The 19,810-nt window shown below is 39.3% G+C and overlaps 1 protein-coding gene across 5 annotated transcripts in view; it reads left to right on the top strand.

Annotated features, from left to right (window-relative positions):
• Positions 1-19,810, top strand: part of LOC134618102 (potassium voltage-gated channel subfamily D member 3-like) — a 111,034-nt gene that overhangs the window by 75,882 nt on the left and 15,342 nt on the right. For all 5 annotated transcript variants that reach the window (XM_063463379.1, XM_063463375.1, XM_063463376.1 and 2 more), the window contains one exon: positions 13,013-13,181. In XM_063463379.1, coding sequence (XP_063319449.1) covers positions 13,013-13,181 — 169 coding nt within the window. The remainder of the gene's footprint in view (positions 1-13,012; positions 13,182-19,810) is intronic.

Below are 19,810 nucleotides of genomic sequence, written 5' to 3'. Positions count from 1 at the left end.
TATAGACATGTGTCTTGACAGACCAAAGTTGCTTTGTAGATGGCAACTGACTGTTAGAGGGCGCATAACTGGTACCTATCTTTGAAGCAGCTGTTTCAAAGCCAGCAAGGTCACAAGTCAATTGCAAACAGTCAGAATAATTGTGGTCATGCGAATGCTTCCAATCACTGTTTTCTCTTGTGTGACTGTGTATAAAGTAGTAAGTTGTTTTTGTTTTGTTTTGTTTTTTCGAATTGCCATTTTTCATGAGTGTGAGCACACAACTTACAAATGTAAAAGTGACAGTACTTTGGTATCTGTCCGTTAACACAAATGAACAAATACACTAAAAATGTCAAAAATAATCCTCAGACTGTGTAGTGAGTGATTTTTGGCTAGCAGACATGATGAAGAGGTCAAGTTCAGTGACTTGAAATTAGTGGCAGTGAAGCCTAGCAAACAGTTGTCAGCTACAGCTGCCTGTGTCACGGCACCTGTCAATCAAACCCCTCACTCCAGTATAGACATATATATGTTTTTGGGTTGTTGGTTTTTTGTTTTTTCAAATCAAAATGAACCCCAGTGAAGTGGTTATGACATTTATAGAAGCCAAAACTGTTTTTGTGCTAAGGATCTCAGTCATGCTAGTGGCTACTGCAGATGCAGTAATTTCACAAGGGTAGCTTTGGACTAATTGCTAACACTGGCATCCAAACATGGTTACAGTAACAATGTTAACATCCTGATTTTGAACTCATAAGGTTTAATGTGTTCACCATCTTGGAGTTTTATATTAGTGTATTTTGAATTTAACATCAAGTATAGCTGAAACTATTACAGATGTACGCTCACCAGTAGAGTTGGGAATTGATAAGAATTTAGCAAATCCGATTCCATTGCCAATATCACTCATCTATTTGATTCCTTATCAAAATTAATTACATGCTGCATGGTCAAGTAATTCAAAGTAATGCAGTACATTACTTGATTACACCCAGGAGAAAGACATTTCTTATACTACTTGTTACGTTACTTTCATGTTACTGTGTAAAATGATCTGAAACACTAGTTTCAGCTAGTTTAGCATTAGCATTCTGTGCTTGCAAAGAGCCGAAGTTGTGTTAACAGTATGATGCAGTTGTTCCTGTCCTGGAGCAGTCTCCACTTTAAGCTAAAAGGGGGTCTAACCCGGTAGACCCCCTTTTATTCTTGTGGAACCAGCCATCAGATGGGTATACTGTTTTCATAAAGGGGTGAACACGGTCAGATGCAATACTCAGGCAGTGGCATTGAAATAATGGTCAGCTGGTACAAAGAGGTTCAAAGTTTGCTTAGGAAATATCCACCACAGGCAGCCTGAACAGCTGATACAAGGAAGGATGTTTTCATGTTCTTTACCAAATGTTGAAGCTACCAGAAATTCATCAGATGAGGCAACATTTCTCCATTCTTCTATTGTCAAATTTTGGTGAGCCTGTACTAATGGTAGCTTGAGTTTCCTGTTCCAAATTGTGGCCTTCAGCTGCTGTAGCTCATCTGCTCCAGGGTTCAACATGCTGTGAATTCAGGGATAGTCTTCTAGATACCCTGGTTGTAACAAGTGGTTATTTGAGTTACTGTTGTTTTTCTATCAACTTAAAGGAGTTCAGTCTCCTCTGAATTCTTGCATCAACAAGGTATTTTCTCTCAGCGTGCTGCTGCTCTCTGGATATTTTCTCTTTTTCTGACCGTTCTCTGTAAACCCCAGCGATAGCGTCCAAATCGGCAGTTTCTGAAATAATTAAACCAGCTCATCTGGCACTAACAACCATGCCATGTTGAAAGTCACTTAAATCACCTTTCTTCACCATTTTAATGCTCGATTTGAACTTCAGCAGGCTGTCTTTACCAGGTCTACATGGTAGTCGAACAGATGTACCTAATAAAATGGCTGATGAATGTGTATTGTTGGGATTTGAACGTTGTCATATAACTCTTTTCTGAATTTCATCCTTTTAATGTTGCACAGTTGGACACATAAAAGACTGATGTTGTGGAGGCTGCCGTGTGCCCACCCTGTGAGTTTGAACACAAAGTAAAAGATGCGTCATGTATTCACCTAAATTCTATTTTGTTGCTGTCTTGCATTCAGAGGGAAAAAATCACTCTCAGCGTTCAAATATTTCTCCAGAGAGTCATGTTTCAACCAAGCTTCATTTGTTCGTGTTTGAAGCTTAATTGAACCACATATCAAGGTAATTGCGCCCAAGTTCCTGAGCCTCTCTTCTCCTTACCTCCGCCACACTGACACACTGTTCAGTGTATCCAGGCTCACAGAAATAGATGGGCTTCTCTTTCAATTATCAGCAGACATTACTATTTTTTTATCTATACAACCACTCATATCAGGCCCTCCAGGGCTTTGAAGTATTTTAATGCTTGTAGATATGCCCATTATCATGACTGTGTACATAACCGACTGTACACACTAAGAATTAGCATATCACTTATAGATATGGAAGCACTACACAAACGTGTTAATGGAAGAACTATTTTTTTGTGAATTTGGCAGTATGCAGGCAGTTTGTAGTGCAAGCTTTGGGACTGTTTCTATCTCAGATGTAATTCATATTTAAATGTTGTTATGCTTCTTCTCTTCTGGTAATTGTGTTTGCACTTCCTGGTTACTCTTGAAAGTGGATTCACTGAAGCGTTATGTTGATAGCTGTCTGGTAATCGCTAATTACAAAGAGGGGCACATACACAGACTCTCACACTCGTTCATACACACAAGCTCACACATAAATGAGCTGAGCTTGTAACAGTGTCCCTGGCTATTATTCACTGATATCCTGGCAAATATGTGTACTCACACTGCGTAATGGTACTCTTCTGAAGCAACTGTATCATTATATGTAGATTTCTGAAGTGATACTTAAAAGCTTCGAATGGACTTGGTATTCAGCATCATAAAAATTAATTTAAGAGCATATTTTTATAGTACTGTGTAACACAGATGCTAATGTTATAACAACCTGTTACACACTAAAAATACCTTATTTTAAACTTTAACTTTGTACCAACACAGCACAGCATAAATATATTCTCCATCTTTCAACACCTGATGATTACAAGTACGCTGTTTCCTGAAGTCTTCACTAAGACCAAAAAATGCAGGCTGTTGATGTAATTTTGGACATCAATCATTTGGAAATTGACTGCTGCGTGGCAGGTAGCATAGTTTTTATTTTCTGCCTTGTGGCTAGCAGGGATGTCCCCGGGTACTTACAGCACCTTTCATTGCCAAAATTCTGCAATGCAGTGTTAAAGTGTCAAATACTAATCTATACTAAAAACTATTATTGAATTAATGCTTATTTACAGTTACAATTAGTGTTTGTATTAAAGTATTAATATAAACACTGCTGGCTTTGTCTCCTCTAGCTTGCGCATAACTTGATGCTGCAGACAGGCAGGCCACACAGCCCCTCCCCTCACTAGCAGCTCAACACTTCTGCAATAGCACAACAAATTTGCAGAGTGTCTGTCTCTATGAAAAGGTTAGTAAAGCTCCTGTTTTAACAACACAATGAAGTATTAAACAGTTATCATAAACGTTAATGTTAGCTGTTTAACTATTAGCAACTACCTGAGAGCTGCATTAGCCATGCGTTAAAATAGTATTCAGATATTAAAAAGCAGGTATGGCAAATTAGTAAAATGACCAAGTGTATAATATCAAAATCTTTGTCATCCCCCCCATGGTATCAAAAATAATATGGTATTGGTGTCATGCTTGAAATTATAGAATCATGACAACACAGTAAGGATTTATGAGGATTTAATAAGTGCAGATTTATATATATTTTTTGACAGAAGTTTGTTTTGGGGGGAAACCTCATCTGATGCTGTTGGAAAGGGGGGGTTGTACTTTGTCTTGCTTAAACATTGTTCTGGTTTCATGATACAGATAGTACACTCTATCATGACAGATGTTGTGCAAATGATAGACAAAGTGCTATGTCAAAGTTAGCAAACAACAGAAAACAGGCTAGGAATTTTTTTAAAGTTTAACATTTAATATTGAACTAATAACATTGGGATATTCTCATTTTGCTGCAGTAAAAATAAATGAAAGAAAACAAACCACAAAGCTGTGAGATGTGATGGAGGGAGGAACTGCTGCACAGTGTCAAAGTTGGTCTGTTCCGAGTCATAATGTAGCAAACTGGGTGTGTGTTACAGGGAAATGGTAGCGATCCCTCAGGGTGATTCAGTGTACGATTGGTTGTGAAGTGAGTGATGATAATGACCTCTCCTCTGCGTGCAGTGCAGTGAGAGTAATTCCTTTCACTTTGTCAATTTATCTGTGTGTTTCTTTACCGCCTTTCCGTCTCATCTCTTGGCAAATTTAAATGAGGAAGTAACCTATATCCCTACCTCACAGTGAGGCATATAGAAACTAGATTTTTCTATAAGCTCCCAAATGTAGTGTCTTATGTGTGGGTGAGAAAGAGAACACTGATCATTATGATGTAGTATTTATATAAGAAATATACGCTATTCTTAAGATATATAACTTTTAGGATGTAATCCACCTAATAAAGCAATCATTTGATAGCTTCATCTTATCATTTTTTGCAGTAGCTTGTTTCAAAAAATCTGTTGAACACAGTTTTTTCTTTTTCTTTTTTTTCTTTTCTTTTTTTTTTTTTGATAAACATAGTACATGCCAAAATGTGAAGACCTAAATACCAGGCATGGAGACAGATGAAGATAAAGTTTAAGAAGTGAACCTTTAATTTGGCTGAGTAGGGAGTCCAAGGACAGGATTATGCTCTGAGGATTGATTGGAAAACAAGACACAGGTGGGAGCAGGGCTCAGGTGAAAATACTCAACCACAGCCAGCCAGAAAGAGAGAGAACATACAGACCATACAGGGATAAACTAACCTTCAAAGTAAAAGAGGCAGTAACAAAAGATAAAATATTGGACTGAAAATGATGACATGTTTAGTGCAGATGGCACTGGCTGCCCTCCATGTCAGTCACCGGGGGACCATCAGATGAAATTATACAGCATGGGACCAATTAAAGTTGGAGCTGAAACTCTGTCTCGAGATGATATTATATTTGCATAATAAATACAAATCTACAATGCACAGATTTGTTACATCCATGCAAACCTAAACTCATTTCCTAATGTACATAATTTATATTAAATAGTACTTAACAAGAAGGGAATCACAGTTAATGTACTAAAAATTTGAATCTATAATAACCATAAGGCAGCTCTCAGGAGCTCTTCCAGCCTTTCCAAGAATCATGTTTTGCCGTAGCTTAAAACAAGGTCATTGTTGCAGTTAACTTGCCATTCAAAGGGCAGTTATTCACAAAATACCTTTGTTTCCACTGAACTTAAGCTTCAGGCATTTGTATGTTATCTATTCATTTTTTTTCCCTAGAATATAATTCGAGTTTTAAAGCTGCATTTTATAAATAGTGTGCTCTTCGCAGGATCGTGAAGCTGCCCTTTACAAACAAAACATCACCATCCTTAGAAAGAACATCTATTTTTAACTTTCTCAATCAGCACGTTTGTGAAGCAGTCATTCCTGCATAAATCTTAGTCAGCCCCCACAAATCAGAATCACAGCTGGTTTTCATGCCTGTGATGATATGTTATAGAGGAGAGGTGAAATTATTATAGCTAAAGTGAATCTGATTAATCCATGTTTGTACGTCTTTTGAGGCCTATTTAATGAAACATGCAGTACAATGCAAAAGTCTTGATCCACCCATCTTTTCTTCATATGATGAGATAAAAATGGGAAATAGGTGAAGCAATTTATCGAAACGTGCAAGCATAAAAAGAATTACACTGTATAGGGCAAAACAGAGCTGACCAAATCCAACATGCTTGAAAGTAAATATTTGGTATGATTATCTTTATTCTTCAACATAGTCTGTACTTATGATTTCTTTAAGTAGTGTTCAGGAATAGTTCTCCAGGCTTCTTGAAGGACATCCAAAGCTCTTCTTTGGGTGCTGGCTGCCTTTGTTATGCTCTCTGTCAAGAGAACAGAGAGTTGAGATCTTTTTGTTGTTGTTTTTTTGTATCAAGGTGTGCTTTTACTGCATTGGCAGTATGTTTGGGACCATTGCCATGCTGACAAATGAATCTGTTGTCAATTAGGTGCTTTTCAGATTGTGCTGACGCATCAAAATCTGACGTTACTTTTGTCTGTTCATAATTCCATCAATTTTGATAAGATCCCCAACATCACTGGCTAAAATAGAGCCCCCAAGCAATGACCGAGCCTCCACCGTGTTTCACAGATGGCTGCAGACACTCTCTGTTGTGCCACTCTCCTGAGCTCCTCCATACATACTGACAATCAACCAAAGATTTCGAATATATCATAGTATAAGACCTGTTGCCACTGATTTTCAGTCCACTCGTGTAATTTGGCATACTTCAGCCTTTTGTCCTTGTTTGCCTCCCTTGAAATGTCTTTTGACAGCCACCCTTTCACTGACACCATTTCTGATGACGCTTCAGTGAACAGTTGATGGAACCGCTGAAGGGCCAGATGTATCTCTCAGGTCTTTGTTCGAGGATTTTTGTAAAGGACATCTGTTGCTGTCCGTCTGCCGTCCTTTGTTGCACTTGTTGAATGATGCATAGATCAGTGTTAAGTGGCTTAGCAAACAAAGAACAAAAAAGCAAAAAAAAACATCCCTCTGAAAATGTTCAGGTACGAGGACTAGACTGAAAATGAGTGAAGAAGCAGCCAAAGTCCAAGAAAAAACTGAAAGAACTTCAGAAAGCCTGGAGGACTATTTTTCAAGTCGACTTTTAAAATAAAAGTCTCACTCCTTGGCAGCAAAATGTAAAGAAATGAGGCATGGTTCGAGAGTTATCCACAGTGCCCTATCCAACCTCATGTCTATCAACACTGACTTTATATCTGTCATGATCTTTCTGTTGACTCGCTCGTGTCTTAGCTGTACTCATACTCTCATCCTCTTCTATATCCTCTACCTGTGTTGTTCCTCCCCCTCCTTATTTCTTGCTTTCCTGCAGTGACATTTGTGGGGGTGATTATAGATGGTTGTCCCATCCCTGAAGAGCCGTGTGTCATCAGAGTTACTTCCATCTGAGTGACTGGCCATGAAGTGTCAGAGGAGTGGACAGATGGATGGATGGTTGAGGGTTAGAGACCTAGAGAAACAATCTTTCACTCTGTTGAACCCAAAAGTGCTAAGCTTCATTGGCCTGTGACAGGTTTCCCAATAAAAATTGAAGTCTACTACCCCTACAGATATTTTTACGAGGCATCATCGTTTCTGGCCACTGTAGTAATACAGGCATTTTTCATAGTGAAGCTTGTCTATAAATGTGAATTGTTAAATTTGATGAAATAACTCTACTTCCCACACATTCTTTATAGATGCAGTGAATATAATGAATGATATAATGACTTTAACTGAATATATTATTAGAAGTAGAACAGCATTTTGATCATATTGTGTGCCACACATTTGGATTTAAGGGAGGAAAGACATAGACTGTAAAGGAATGTGTAATAGTTCACTTTTATCACTTATCAAGGTTTTGTGAAGTCATATTTTTTAATATATCCTTTATTTAATGAAGCAAAGGAATACTAAAATATTTAAGAATTAAGTAATAATATAATATAATTCTTGATTAATCATTTTGTCTTTTAAAAACAGTGGGACATGGTCACGCTTTTTCTTTGATGTGTGCAAATATGACAAATAATAAAGAGGGAAAAGTCTGGCAATAGACTAACTAGATAGAAACTCGATATTGGTAGTTATTATTGCTAGGCAATAACTTAAAGAATATTAATGTATTACAGTAACAGTCAATGAGGTCAACTAAACTGTTAACAAATGCTCAGACTGTGAAACACTTTATAACTCTGTTTTGAAGCATCCTATACAAATAAAGTTTTTATTATTATTTTTACTATTACCCCACCGCTCCACTTATGTCAGCTGGGACATACTTCAGCCCCTGCAACCTTGAATTAGATAAGCAGTTAACAAAACAGACTGATGGATGATAATCAACATCATTTCTTTATGTAGTCATGCTTTTTCATTGTTGCATAATAACCAATGATGAGGTGTCAAACAAAATGTTTATTTGCTGTATTCTTAATCTCCTGTTGGGAACCCATTCAAGAACACTGTCCACTTTACGATTATGTTTCTCTTTTTGCAGTATGTGTGCGCACGGGCTTACTCAAACCCGTACACACACATAGACAATGAATGCACTGCTTCCTGTAGGTGAATTCTGCACTTCAGGAGGTAAATGCACCACAATCCCTTGTGGTGCATTTACCTACTTAGGCAGGATTACTTAGACTATACGCATACAATTAGAGAGGAGTGTGTCTTTAAGTGGAAGCCCATCTCTCACTGCTTCATATTTCAGTCTCCCTCTATCTTTCTCTTTGTCTCACTTCCCCCCTTTTTTTGATAGAATCTTCCTGTCACAAAAACACAGAAATAGGAACGTGAATCTTGCAGCTCGTTTGTAAAAGCATTTTATGGACCACAAATTAAAAACAAGTTTCGTTGTAAATATTTATTTTATCTCAGCTGAGTCCACTCACTAAGTTAATCTTAGCTTATGGTGCATGTAGTTTACACATACAATAAAAATCCTGTTTTACAAAGCATATGTTCATTTAATATTTTCATAAACAGTGATTATTTAATGCTATTTCTTACTTTCAGAAATGGTTAAGTTTATCAGGTATTTAAAGGCTGTGAGCTGTGGCTCGCTGACCTGACGTGACACGGACTGCCATCATCACAAATCTTTGTGTCTGTCACTCCTCAGACCATCTCTGATAATCCATCCATCACACATAACTTCACAAGAGCACTCAGTTCCACTCAATAAGCTCCCATCTGACCCTTATAGGCTTTAATAATCCAGAGAGAGCTGGTCCTCTTATCAGAGGACGTGACTATTCAGACCAAGAACTGACCTTCCCGCCTGACCTAGATGCTTCATGTGCATGCATGTGCACTCTGTGATTATTTGCGCATACAGAAAGCCCATCATTCTGTGTGTTCGTGCACATGTGGGAGTGTGGTATGAGCCAGAGAGGAAGGCAGGGGAGCTGATGGAGAGATCAGACAGTCTTCTCACTGCACAGCATCTGCTGAGAAAATATCACTTCCTCTCACTGTTTATCCATCTTTTTTCTTTTCTGAGAGAAATTTACCTCCACCTCACGCGCCAACTTTAGCATCATCTTTCTCAGTCAGAAATGACCCCGGCCTTCAAAGGAGAAGAATTTGCATTTAGCTTATTGCAAGCACACGCGAGCATGTGTGTTCTCTCATAGCACTTATTAAAGCTCTTTCTTTAATGTGTGCAAACCCAGCTTTTTTTTTCTGTTGCATATATAATAGCTGATGGTGGTATCATCAGAGACAGACCAGCTTGACTAAATGGGAGCAGCAAATTGACTGTAGTATTAGGAGTGAGGGGCCTCTATCAGGAAATCTAATAGGATCCCATTAAAGAAAGCTTGCAGATGAATATGATTAGGTTTTCTTTCCTTCTAATGGGAACATCTTCTGAAGAGGGGAGGAGATGAAATGTTGTGTAGTGATAGGGCCTTTGTACCACTGATAGGATTGTTATTGCCTAATTTGGGTAGAAAGGCCATTAAAGTTCTTGGAAGGGACGATAAATGTTCTCTGTAAGTATACTCTCAGTTATGGCTGTGGACCATCGCTGTGTGTGGGCAGTGCTTTACTTTGTAGATGAAAAAGCATCCCTTAACTTAAATGGCTTCATATCAGGCTTGTTTTGCCGAAATCTGTGACTAATGAGTATGAGGTTTCATCTTGAATTTCATCTCCCTCGCCGAAATAAACCGAATGGCTTTTTTGTGTGTGTGTTTATGGTTAATGTGCGCATATGTATTGCCGCTGTGCTTTTCTTACTCGGACCAACAGACTGCGACAGAAGTGTTTCATTAGATTATAAAATGACTATCATAAGCACAACATTTTAAGCAGATTATTGTTCATTTTAGAAGAGCCTCCCGCGCACTCTTTGCAAGTCCTCAAATAACAACCAGTGCCTTTGTGTGTGATCTCTCAAAGTGGACTGCTGTAATGAGAGTTATTTGGCTATATTTTGTAGATTATCTGTCTTGGGAGTGCTTTAAAGGAATTGACAGGGTTCTTCTCTTTACTCTTTACTGCATCTCTACACAGACTGTCTTATTTTAGTAAGCTGATGTGTGAAAACATGTGTGTATGTATATGACTAATAGCAGTAACAAGTTGACTGACTAGGGTCTATAGGGTCCCATAACACATCAACTGCATCAGCACCATGTGCTGTTAGTATCTGTGTAAATTTATCTGTTAATAGTAATCGAAGTGAAAATAGACTTTCCAGAAAATGATTCAAATACACTGTGTGTATTTATCTGTAGTATAAGCAGTGCCCTTACAACAGTGTAAAAAGACTCCACTTAATACTCCAAGTAATGATTAGATGTAACATAACAAGTAGTACATTAACTGGCCACTTTATTTGTTAAGCATTCCTGGGTATGGCCCCATGCTTTTAAAACGGCATTAATTCTTCATGGCATATTATCAACGATGACTCCTCGTAAAACAGATGTTGGAGATTTGTTAGCTGCACATCCATTATGTGAATCTTCTGTTCCTCCACATCCCAAAGGTGCTCTATTGGACTGAGATGTTCTCAATGTGGAGGTAATTTGAGTACTGTAAACTGTCCAACCATGAGCTTTGTAACCTGGCGAGTTATCCTCCTGGAAGCATCCATCAGAAGATAGGTACACTGTGGTCATAAAGGTTGGACAATTCTCGGGAAGGCTGTTATATTTGAATGATGCTCAGTAAGTACTAAGGAGCCCAAAGTGTGCCAAGAAACTATCCTTCATACCATTACACCAGCAGTCTGAACCACTGATACTAGGCAGGTTGAATCTAAACTTTTATGTAGTTTACACAAAATTTTAACCCTAACATCTAAATGACACAGCAGCAATAAAGACTGGATGTGGTGTTCTCGTTCAAGATTTGATATGTTCTGCATTCAGAGATGCTCTTCTGTGTGACTTAATTGGAACAAGTGATTGTGGCCTTTCTATCCCTGCCATGCAGGAGTGAGCTGAGGTTTGATTTCCCAATGGGCAGGTAAGCTTTTGATACTTAGATTTTCATTGGGAGTGACCAGGATGGACAGGACTGGAAATAACACAGCTCAGGTTGAGTGGTTTGGAGACAAAGTAAGAGAGGCAAGGAAGATTTGAAAATGGACATGGTTTAGACAAGGCCAAAGAAGCGATAGTGGATATACTGGTCAAAGGATGTTGGATATGGAGCTTACAGGTAGGAGGAAAAGAGAAAGACCACAGAGAAGATTCATGGATGTAGTGAAGGACTTGCAGAGGGTTGGTGTGACAGAGGAGGATGCTAGGGATTGGGTAAGATGGAGTCAGATGACTCACTGTGGCAACCCCTAAAGGGAACAGCCACAAGAAGGAGAGCAGTTGCCTTCCTATCAGCTCAAAGCAGTCTGGCTATTTTCCTCAGGCATCAACAAGGGATTTTTGCCCAGAGAACTGCTGCTCAGTGGATATTTTGTCTTTTTGGACTATACTCTGTAAACCCCAGAGATGGAGGTGCAGGAAAATCCCAGCAAATCTGCAGTTTCTGTAATACTCAGACCAACCCATTTGGCTCCAACAGCCATGACAAGTTCAAAGTCACCTAAAATCGCCCTTCTTCCCTATCTTCTGATCCTCGCTTTGATCTTAAGTCAGAGCAGGTTGTCTAGACCATATCTACACACCTGAATCCATTGAGTTGCTTCCACGTGATTGGTAGATTAGAAATTGACATTAGTTGGCAACTGAACAGATGTGTTCAGACTAACGTACTTATAGTGTAATTTAGTTTGACCAGTTTGTGTGTGTGTGTGTGTGTGTGTGTGGGGGGGGGGGGGGGGGGGGGGGGGGGTTCAGTAGTTTAGTGACCATATGCACACACCGTATTTAAGCATCTGTTTTGTGTAAGTACTGTACATTAGTGTGATTACTGCACAGGAATAGCTTGACTTGCCATTTTATCTTCATCTGTGCTTTACCACAAATGCCATGCTCTTGACTATAAAGAAAAACAAATAAATAAAGGTTAAATATAAAGAAAAAGTCTTTTCAAAGTTTTATGTATAGGCTTAGCTGGATCAGGTCTAATGAATTCAGTCAAACTTGTTGTTTAGCTGGAAAACAAGAACAAATTGCTTGCTCTTTTTACTCATGAATAAGAAATGAACACCATTAAAAATAAAGGTTGCTTTCCCAGCTTAAGTTGTGTTTTCTTTAGCTTTTGAATTTATTCTCTTCTATCTATTTTTTTCATCCTTTCATTCTTTATTCTTACAGCATGGCTTCTTCACTGGGAAAAAAAAGGGGGGGAGATTTAATATAGTTATTGTAGTGTTGTCTCTCTTTGAACTGAAGATGAAATTGCTTTTGACTTGCAAATATTTCAGACTGAATTGGGCTAAATGACTTTTGGGAAATGTCCCCGGCATACAGTGTCCTCCTCTTTCTCCTCTCTAAAGGTTAATAGTATCTGCTCTCAGTGAATGAGTCAGTGGACTTTACTGTGCCGTTCAGTGACAGACGAGGTTTGGTCGGAGCATCTCTTTTTCTCCCTTCGGGTGGAATAGAGTCAGCAGGCCAAGTCTTGTTCTGGTGGGCATTGATACATGCAGCATAGAGAACCCTTTAAAGAAGATGAAAGCAGTGGAAGAATGAATAGCCGGCAAATTAAAATAAATTGAACATGAAATACAGTAGCATGTGCTTCTGTGGGATTTGAATGAATAACCTCAAGTCGGCTGTGCTTGACTAGAAAGTTGAGCTACCGCAGACAGATTTTATTAAATGCAATAGGTGTTTTACTAAATTAATTATCTCTTTCTCCTTGTCACTTTCCGCAGGTACGGAGACATGGTTCCTAAGACGATCGCGGGGAAGATCTTTGGTTCAATCTGCTCTCTGAGCGGGGTGCTGGTAATTGCCCTGCCTGTCCCTGTCATCGTGTCCAACTTTAGCCGCATCTATCACCAGAACCAGAGAGCAGACAAGCGGCGGGCGCAGAAGGTACAGGTGAACACAGTTTTATTCCTCTTCAGCGGGGTCCCAGAGGGTTGGATCTCCAGACCTCCAGCCCACAGGGGAGCTCTGACATCTCTCTCACCCCTCAGAGGAGGGGAGGACTCCACAGGGTTCAGGTCATCCCTTTAAGATTAACGTGTTTGTATAATCTACATTGACTGACAGTATTTTCACATTAGCAGTAGTATGCGGTACCCACTGCTCCCAGTGAGTATTGTCAAACTTTAATAGTCTGTCTGATATGCAAACTGAAATTCTCTATTTCTCCATTAACTTAATAAATAGATTCACTTTGGGGGGATTCTTTCCTCCAGAGTATTTATATCTTCACTCGTCTTTTTGTGCAACATTAAGTAGATATTCTCATGTTCCTGCAGGTCAGTGACCTCCTTACACCGGATAAAATTAACCTTTCCTAAATCTTATACAAGGCATTTCAGTCCTGTGAAGCTTTTTTTCCCCCACAGCTGCATTTATTTACCTTTATGAACGTCCCGTATTTGATTTAAACTCTAATGTCATTTTCCACATGGCAGTTTGGCCTTTGCTGTATATCATGATAAATTATGAAAGAGAAGGGGTTATACTTTTTCAGTTTTGATAGCCCTAGGAGTAAGTTTGTCTGGTAAAAAGAAGGCCAAAATGTTTTATGAGTCATTTCATTTTTAGAGTCCAGTCACAGCACAACTTCTTTTCTGTGTTGCCACTTGGATGTTTGTAGCTGTTTTTCCTGGAGCGAGGAGTTCAGCCACCCAGTCGCACGCATCCTCTGGGGAATCATGTCTGTCACTCTCTCTTCGATTCCTCTCCACAAGTGTTTTTTTTTCTTCTTTTAAATAAATGTAGCAAATCCAAGTCTCTGATTTTCATAATTGATCTGTGGACAGGCTAAGGTTGTTGAGTGTATTTAATATGGTAGCCATATGTAGGCCAATTTCATAAGCCACCTAGGGTCAGAAAACAGTTTTGGAACATCTGGTATAATATCCCTCATTAACTCAGAGGTCTCGAACAGCCACTGCAAAATTTTCCCTCAGGACAGCCGCAGTGCTGCTGAGTGAAAACGTGCGAGACTGGCCAAGCAAACGTGACTGTAATAATCTCGACTTTACAAATTTCGCAGCGATCACATCGACAGCAAAGTTAGGCTCTGGCTCCAAACGTTACTTTGCAAACTCTTTCGACAGGCGTCATGGTGATGTAAGCTGTTGTGACGCGTGAAATGCTGCAAGAATCAGAATAGGACATTGTCTGGATTTTTCTTTTCTTACATGAAGCACGCTGAGAGATAGGATGTGTCAGCCAGGTTTGGATTAGACTGCCTGAGCAGAGCATGAGAGTGACAAGAGACACAGGGCGACCGCTCGCTCCTGGTCAATTACTGCGCTATTCTGACATCAGCTCAAATCAGCACAATGGGACATTACATGGAGTTTATGTTAGGGGACTAGAAGGTTAAGGACTGTTTAGCATCTGATCTGACAACACTGGCCTTTTGCATTCTCACATGTACTTTAATAGGTAGTGCATAGAAAGGATCGTGGCTGGAGTCCAAACAAAGGGGCAAATGTGTGGAAACGTTTAGAGATTTTTGCCTGCTCCTTTATTCAGAAGGATTCGTCACCGTGGCAGGTTTGGCAGATTTTTATGCCAGATGCAATTCCTGACATAATTCCAAAGGGATTAATTTCTCCGCCTGGGAAAAGAATCAATTAAATCACACTTTTAAATCAGTTTACATTTTTAAGGTTTTTGTAATAATGGTCGTTGTAACAAATGATAAGATTAACTTTGATGTTGCCTTCTTTAAACTCTGGGAAGTGTTATTCACTTGGCTGTATCATTAATAACACATTTATTATGGCAGTATTAACAGATCGATTATATAAACACCAGACAAAAATGATTTTCCATCTCTAACGCCAAACTTCTGCATTAGTATGAGATTTATTAACATAAATAAAGGCTCTGGCTGCAACATACAATATAAAACTTTCATAAAGTATTATTGTTATTATGATTAGTGACACCAGAGTGAAAATTAAACATCTTACGGTTGGTGAATCCTGCTCCCATTGTGAAACAAATCTGATCAAATCACAAAAATTCGGTCCTAAAGACAAAGATTATTTGACTTTTTGTGTATTTGAATTATCAATATTATAGTAATTTGAGGGTGGAAAAGCAAGATTTTCAGAGGTTTTAAAGCCACGTTAATGAGTTTTTTCATTGCCCCCTGGATATCCATGGCCTGCATTAATTTTATGTTCACCCAGGAAGAGCTCTTATTATTATGTAAAATATCAGTTCCCTCAAACCAAAGTAGTCCTTTAAATCCACAAGCTAAATGTTATCATTACTCAAATCTCATCCAAAAACCCAATCCTAAAGCCTGTCAAAGAAGTGAATATCAGCAATTTCCCCTCTTTGCATAATTTTCTCTTTCAGTCCGTCCTTGTGAGATTTCACCCTTGTAAGTATAGCAATAAAAAAAACGCACTCAAAAACAGATTTATAACGGAATTATAGAAACTTAAACGGTAGATGGTTTAAAGATCCTGTCTAGCCCGGTCTTTAGACCTTTATAAAATCGTGATGTGTCTATGAGCGAAACTGGGTAGCAGCATCGGCTGGCTCACAAACAAAACTGGGCCAGTAATCATAGTTTGCGGGCAAACCTGACCATTTCTATTCTCCTGAGATAGATAGTGGGTTTATTTGGAGCTGGCAAACATACAGTACACACACTGACACATATTTTCAGAGTCCATTCCTTTCTCTCATCACTGCCATTCACACCTCTCCAACTAAGGCTTTTTCCCTCACACCCTTCACTTGTTTGTTAGACCTTTTCACTCATCTCTACTCCCCTGCCTCCATCCATTACCACTAACCCCTCCCTGTCCCCCTTTTTCTCTCACCCTCTCTGTGATTAATGCAATCCATCTCAGCACACATTCTCTAAATCTGTTTAAAGTTCTGCAACTGTGGGCTGCCCACCACCCAGTCTTAGCTAACTGTAACCTTGTCTGCTGAGCAAGCCTCCGTGGTGACATGACCGCAGGTGCAAGGATGAAAAGAGACAAAGAGAGGATGGAAAGATGGCTGAAAAGTCAGAAAATTAGCCAGAAAAGCAGTTTGAGAGGATGAAATGTATAGGTGAGGAAAAGAGAAAAGCAGAGGAGCAGTGAGGAGGAAGGCCAGAGGGAAGGGGTGAGCAGGGGAAGCAGAGGGAGCATAGGCAGAGGGTAGAGCTGGAGGCAGTGTTTGTCCCGATGCTGTGTTCTTTCCTGAAATAGCTATTACCCAGATGAGATTCTTGCTGGAAGGAAGGTGTATGTCTGTCTGCATATGTGCACATCCACATCTGTATGCATATATGTGCATGTCTGGGTGCAAAAGCCATATTTCCTGTCAGGCGTTAATCTGAGTGACCTTAGCTGTTCTCTGAGCTGCATTGTGGTGCAGTGTCCCGAACATCACCCAGTACAAGACCCCCATAACTCTTCAAGTACCCACCAACAAACCACTGTAGCATGACAGTGCTGTTCTCATTAACTAGTACTAAATGACTCCTTCAGGCACTCGAATATCTCTTTGGCTTGCCTGCCGTGAGGTCAGCGATTTGCTCAAGCACCCCTACATCCCATAGATAGCTTTTCTCCTTTTTATAACAGCATGACTAAAAAGTCTTATCAGTGCTTTCATAATGATATTGCACCTGGATGCTTTAATCCTCAAGAGAGTTATTACTATGGTAAAATCAAGGTCTAAGTGCCAAAGATGATGATAGATTTGCAAATGTGATTTTTTTTTTTTGAGCATTTAGGAGATGCAGTCTGCACCATCCCTGCCTTTAATTAGCACATGGGATTAAGTGTTGCTTAGCATTTAAGCTTTTGTTCTCAAAATCAATGGAGTATCTCCTGAATTACATATTGTGCGAGCTTTAGTGGGAGATGTTGTTGAAATGATTTCACGTTCCCAAATAGTCTTTAAATAAGGCCGCCTTTCCTGCCTGCCTTGTTAAACATTCTATAGAAAGTGCCACTGCCGATCTTCACACCAGATTCAAGAATTTCAAGCATCAGATAAAATTTTACATAAAACATGTTTCCAAGGCCATAAATCCTAATGTTATGCTTTGGGTTTTTCACTGCACCCCTGTGAGGATGACATTTGTTGTTTAAAGTTGCACGTCTTTGCTGTCATTGGTTGCATCACTTAAAAATCCACAACAGATATTTTAAGGCCTATATAGGCTGTAATAGATTTTGTGGTTCTCTAACAGGTCTTTTGACAGCAGTAAGGTCCACATTGCAATTGCCCAGTGCTCAGCTGTGCTTTAATATCAATGTATTGTACTCACTTCCAGCTGAATATGATTATTCTCGGACTCTATCAGCATGCCTGTAGCTTAGAAGCTACAGCAGGTCATCTACTAATTGGGAGCCTGGTCGTTCAATCCCTGGCTGCTTCAGTCCGCATGCCAAAGTCTCCTGGGCAAAATACTAACCCCAAGTTGCTCTTCATTGCAGCATCAGAGTATGAATGTGTGTTAATCTAAGTTAGGTGTGCTTGTATGAATGTGTGACTGAGACATGTAGAATAAAGGTCTTTACGAGGGTAACTTTGCTACAAACACCACAAACACCATGATTAAAATTTTAAAATCATCTTTATTTGTTTTATACTGGAACTTGATTCAGCCTGGAAACTAGCCTTTTTAGCTTGTCTCGCAATAAGTCCATTTCAGCTGACTGTCTTTTAACTTACTGCCCCTCACAGACAGAAGATTAAAACAGCAGGTGGGTGGGAAACTAGGAATGTAGAGTAGTCCAAAGCATGAGCTTTTGTTTTTAGCCTGCTCTCAAAAGGTATGTACATGTATATACACTGACCTTATTATTTGAAACTTTGGCCTGTTGTGTTTAATATGAGCATCAATCTCTGTAACTGTATACATGACTAGCTAGATCATAAGTGAAGGAAAGGTGTTTCCAGTTTAGGTTAAGTGCTTAAATGATAAGAGATTATACACCCGATGACAGCATTGTTGGCAACCTGGTGATAAGCTGTAGCAACTCAGGATTTTACTGACCTTTTTAAGAACTGCTACTGACATGTTTTCTGCACATTAGATTGCCATCGAGCCATCTGTCACTTAATAAAGATGTTATCCTCAGCAGATGATGAATAATTCTCATTGTATAGACTACTCTGTCACTGCTTTTCACAAGTCTGATTTCTAATGTCCAACTAGAGCCATTAATTACTTATGCATGCTATATCCTTTAACAGCCCGTTACTGCCATCTATGTAACATGTAGTGTTCTTTACTGCAAATGACATATGACCTTCTCTGTCATTTAACCAACCATTTAGCAAGTGTTACTGGTCATTTACTATAGCAAAATGTCATTTCCTCCACATTTATTATCAGCAAATGGTTATGTTTCACAGAAAATCTGTTCTTCCTCAGATCATTTCTTAGAATAAGGCTATGTTTAACTGAGAGTAAAATAGGATAGCCATTTGAGATTAGCTTTTACAGTACTTAAACGACAAAGAGAGAGCAGATGGGGGAACAGGGAGGAGGAGGAATTATTAAGGAGAGGAAGTGCGTTTTCCAGCATCTGCTGTCCTCTTCGTATCTTTCTCCGCCTTCTGCCCCCCCCCCAGAACTAGGTGCTTTTTTGCTCTTGTCATACCCCCCCTGTTCGCATCCATCTTCATTCGAGTCTAATTGTTAGCTGTTCTGGGCTCCCATTACAATTAGCCATCCATCTGGGTGGTGGCAGAGAGACAGCCCCTGATCTATCTTACCGTACAAAGCAAAGATGCATGAGGATGCCACTAGTTGCTGTATGTGGCGAGAGGAAGCACACAGCTGCACAGCTGAGACACAGACATTAGCTTGTCTATTCTGCCTCCCTCTAGTCTCCAGTGTCACCGTTTCTGTTCTGCATCAGTTTTCAGTCATCTCCTAACGGGATCAAAAACAGAGTCTGGTCTGCAGTGGTTGCATTAGTTCTTCTCTGGGATTATTTGCATAAAGGTATTAGTATCCTTAGGTAGGACAAATTACAATTTCAGATATAAGATGCCTGAAAGAGGGGAAGGTTTAAATGAAGAAACATAAAGGGCAAGTGACACAGAATGGAAAAAGGACGAAGGAATTAAACTAGCTTAACTTTTAAATGTACCCTTGGTATTCTCCTAGATTCCCCTGTGGCTCTGTGAATATTATCTCTCTACTTCCTGTCAAATGTACTTGAAGCCAGTTTATATCTACATACTACGAGTTACTATAAAAGCTACTGCAAAGCTACTATACTCAAAAGACCAAATTAAATGTATAGAAACTCAGTAGAATGAAGCCTTGTGTGATTATTTCAAGCAGTTTATGAGGATTAGTGGCATTAACAACTGTTTTGTTCATAATATTAAAAAAAAAATGCTTTCATATGTAAATGAGATTCCCAATGTTTATTTCTCAAGTATTATCCCTGTTTCTGTGACATTTCAGGGTTGTTTCTGTGTTTTATCACTTTGGCTGCAAAGTAGTTCAAGTTGAACCAGCTGTCTTCAAACTTGGTGGGTATTAAAATTGCTACGTT

This window comes from Pelmatolapia mariae, linkage group LG20, assembly GCF_036321145.2.
Source record: "Pelmatolapia mariae isolate MD_Pm_ZW linkage group LG20, Pm_UMD_F_2, whole genome shotgun sequence".
In the NCBI taxonomy this organism is placed as follows: Eukaryota; Metazoa; Chordata; class Actinopteri; order Cichliformes; family Cichlidae; genus Pelmatolapia; species Pelmatolapia mariae.
This window is presented reverse-complemented; position numbering and strand designations above follow the sequence as displayed.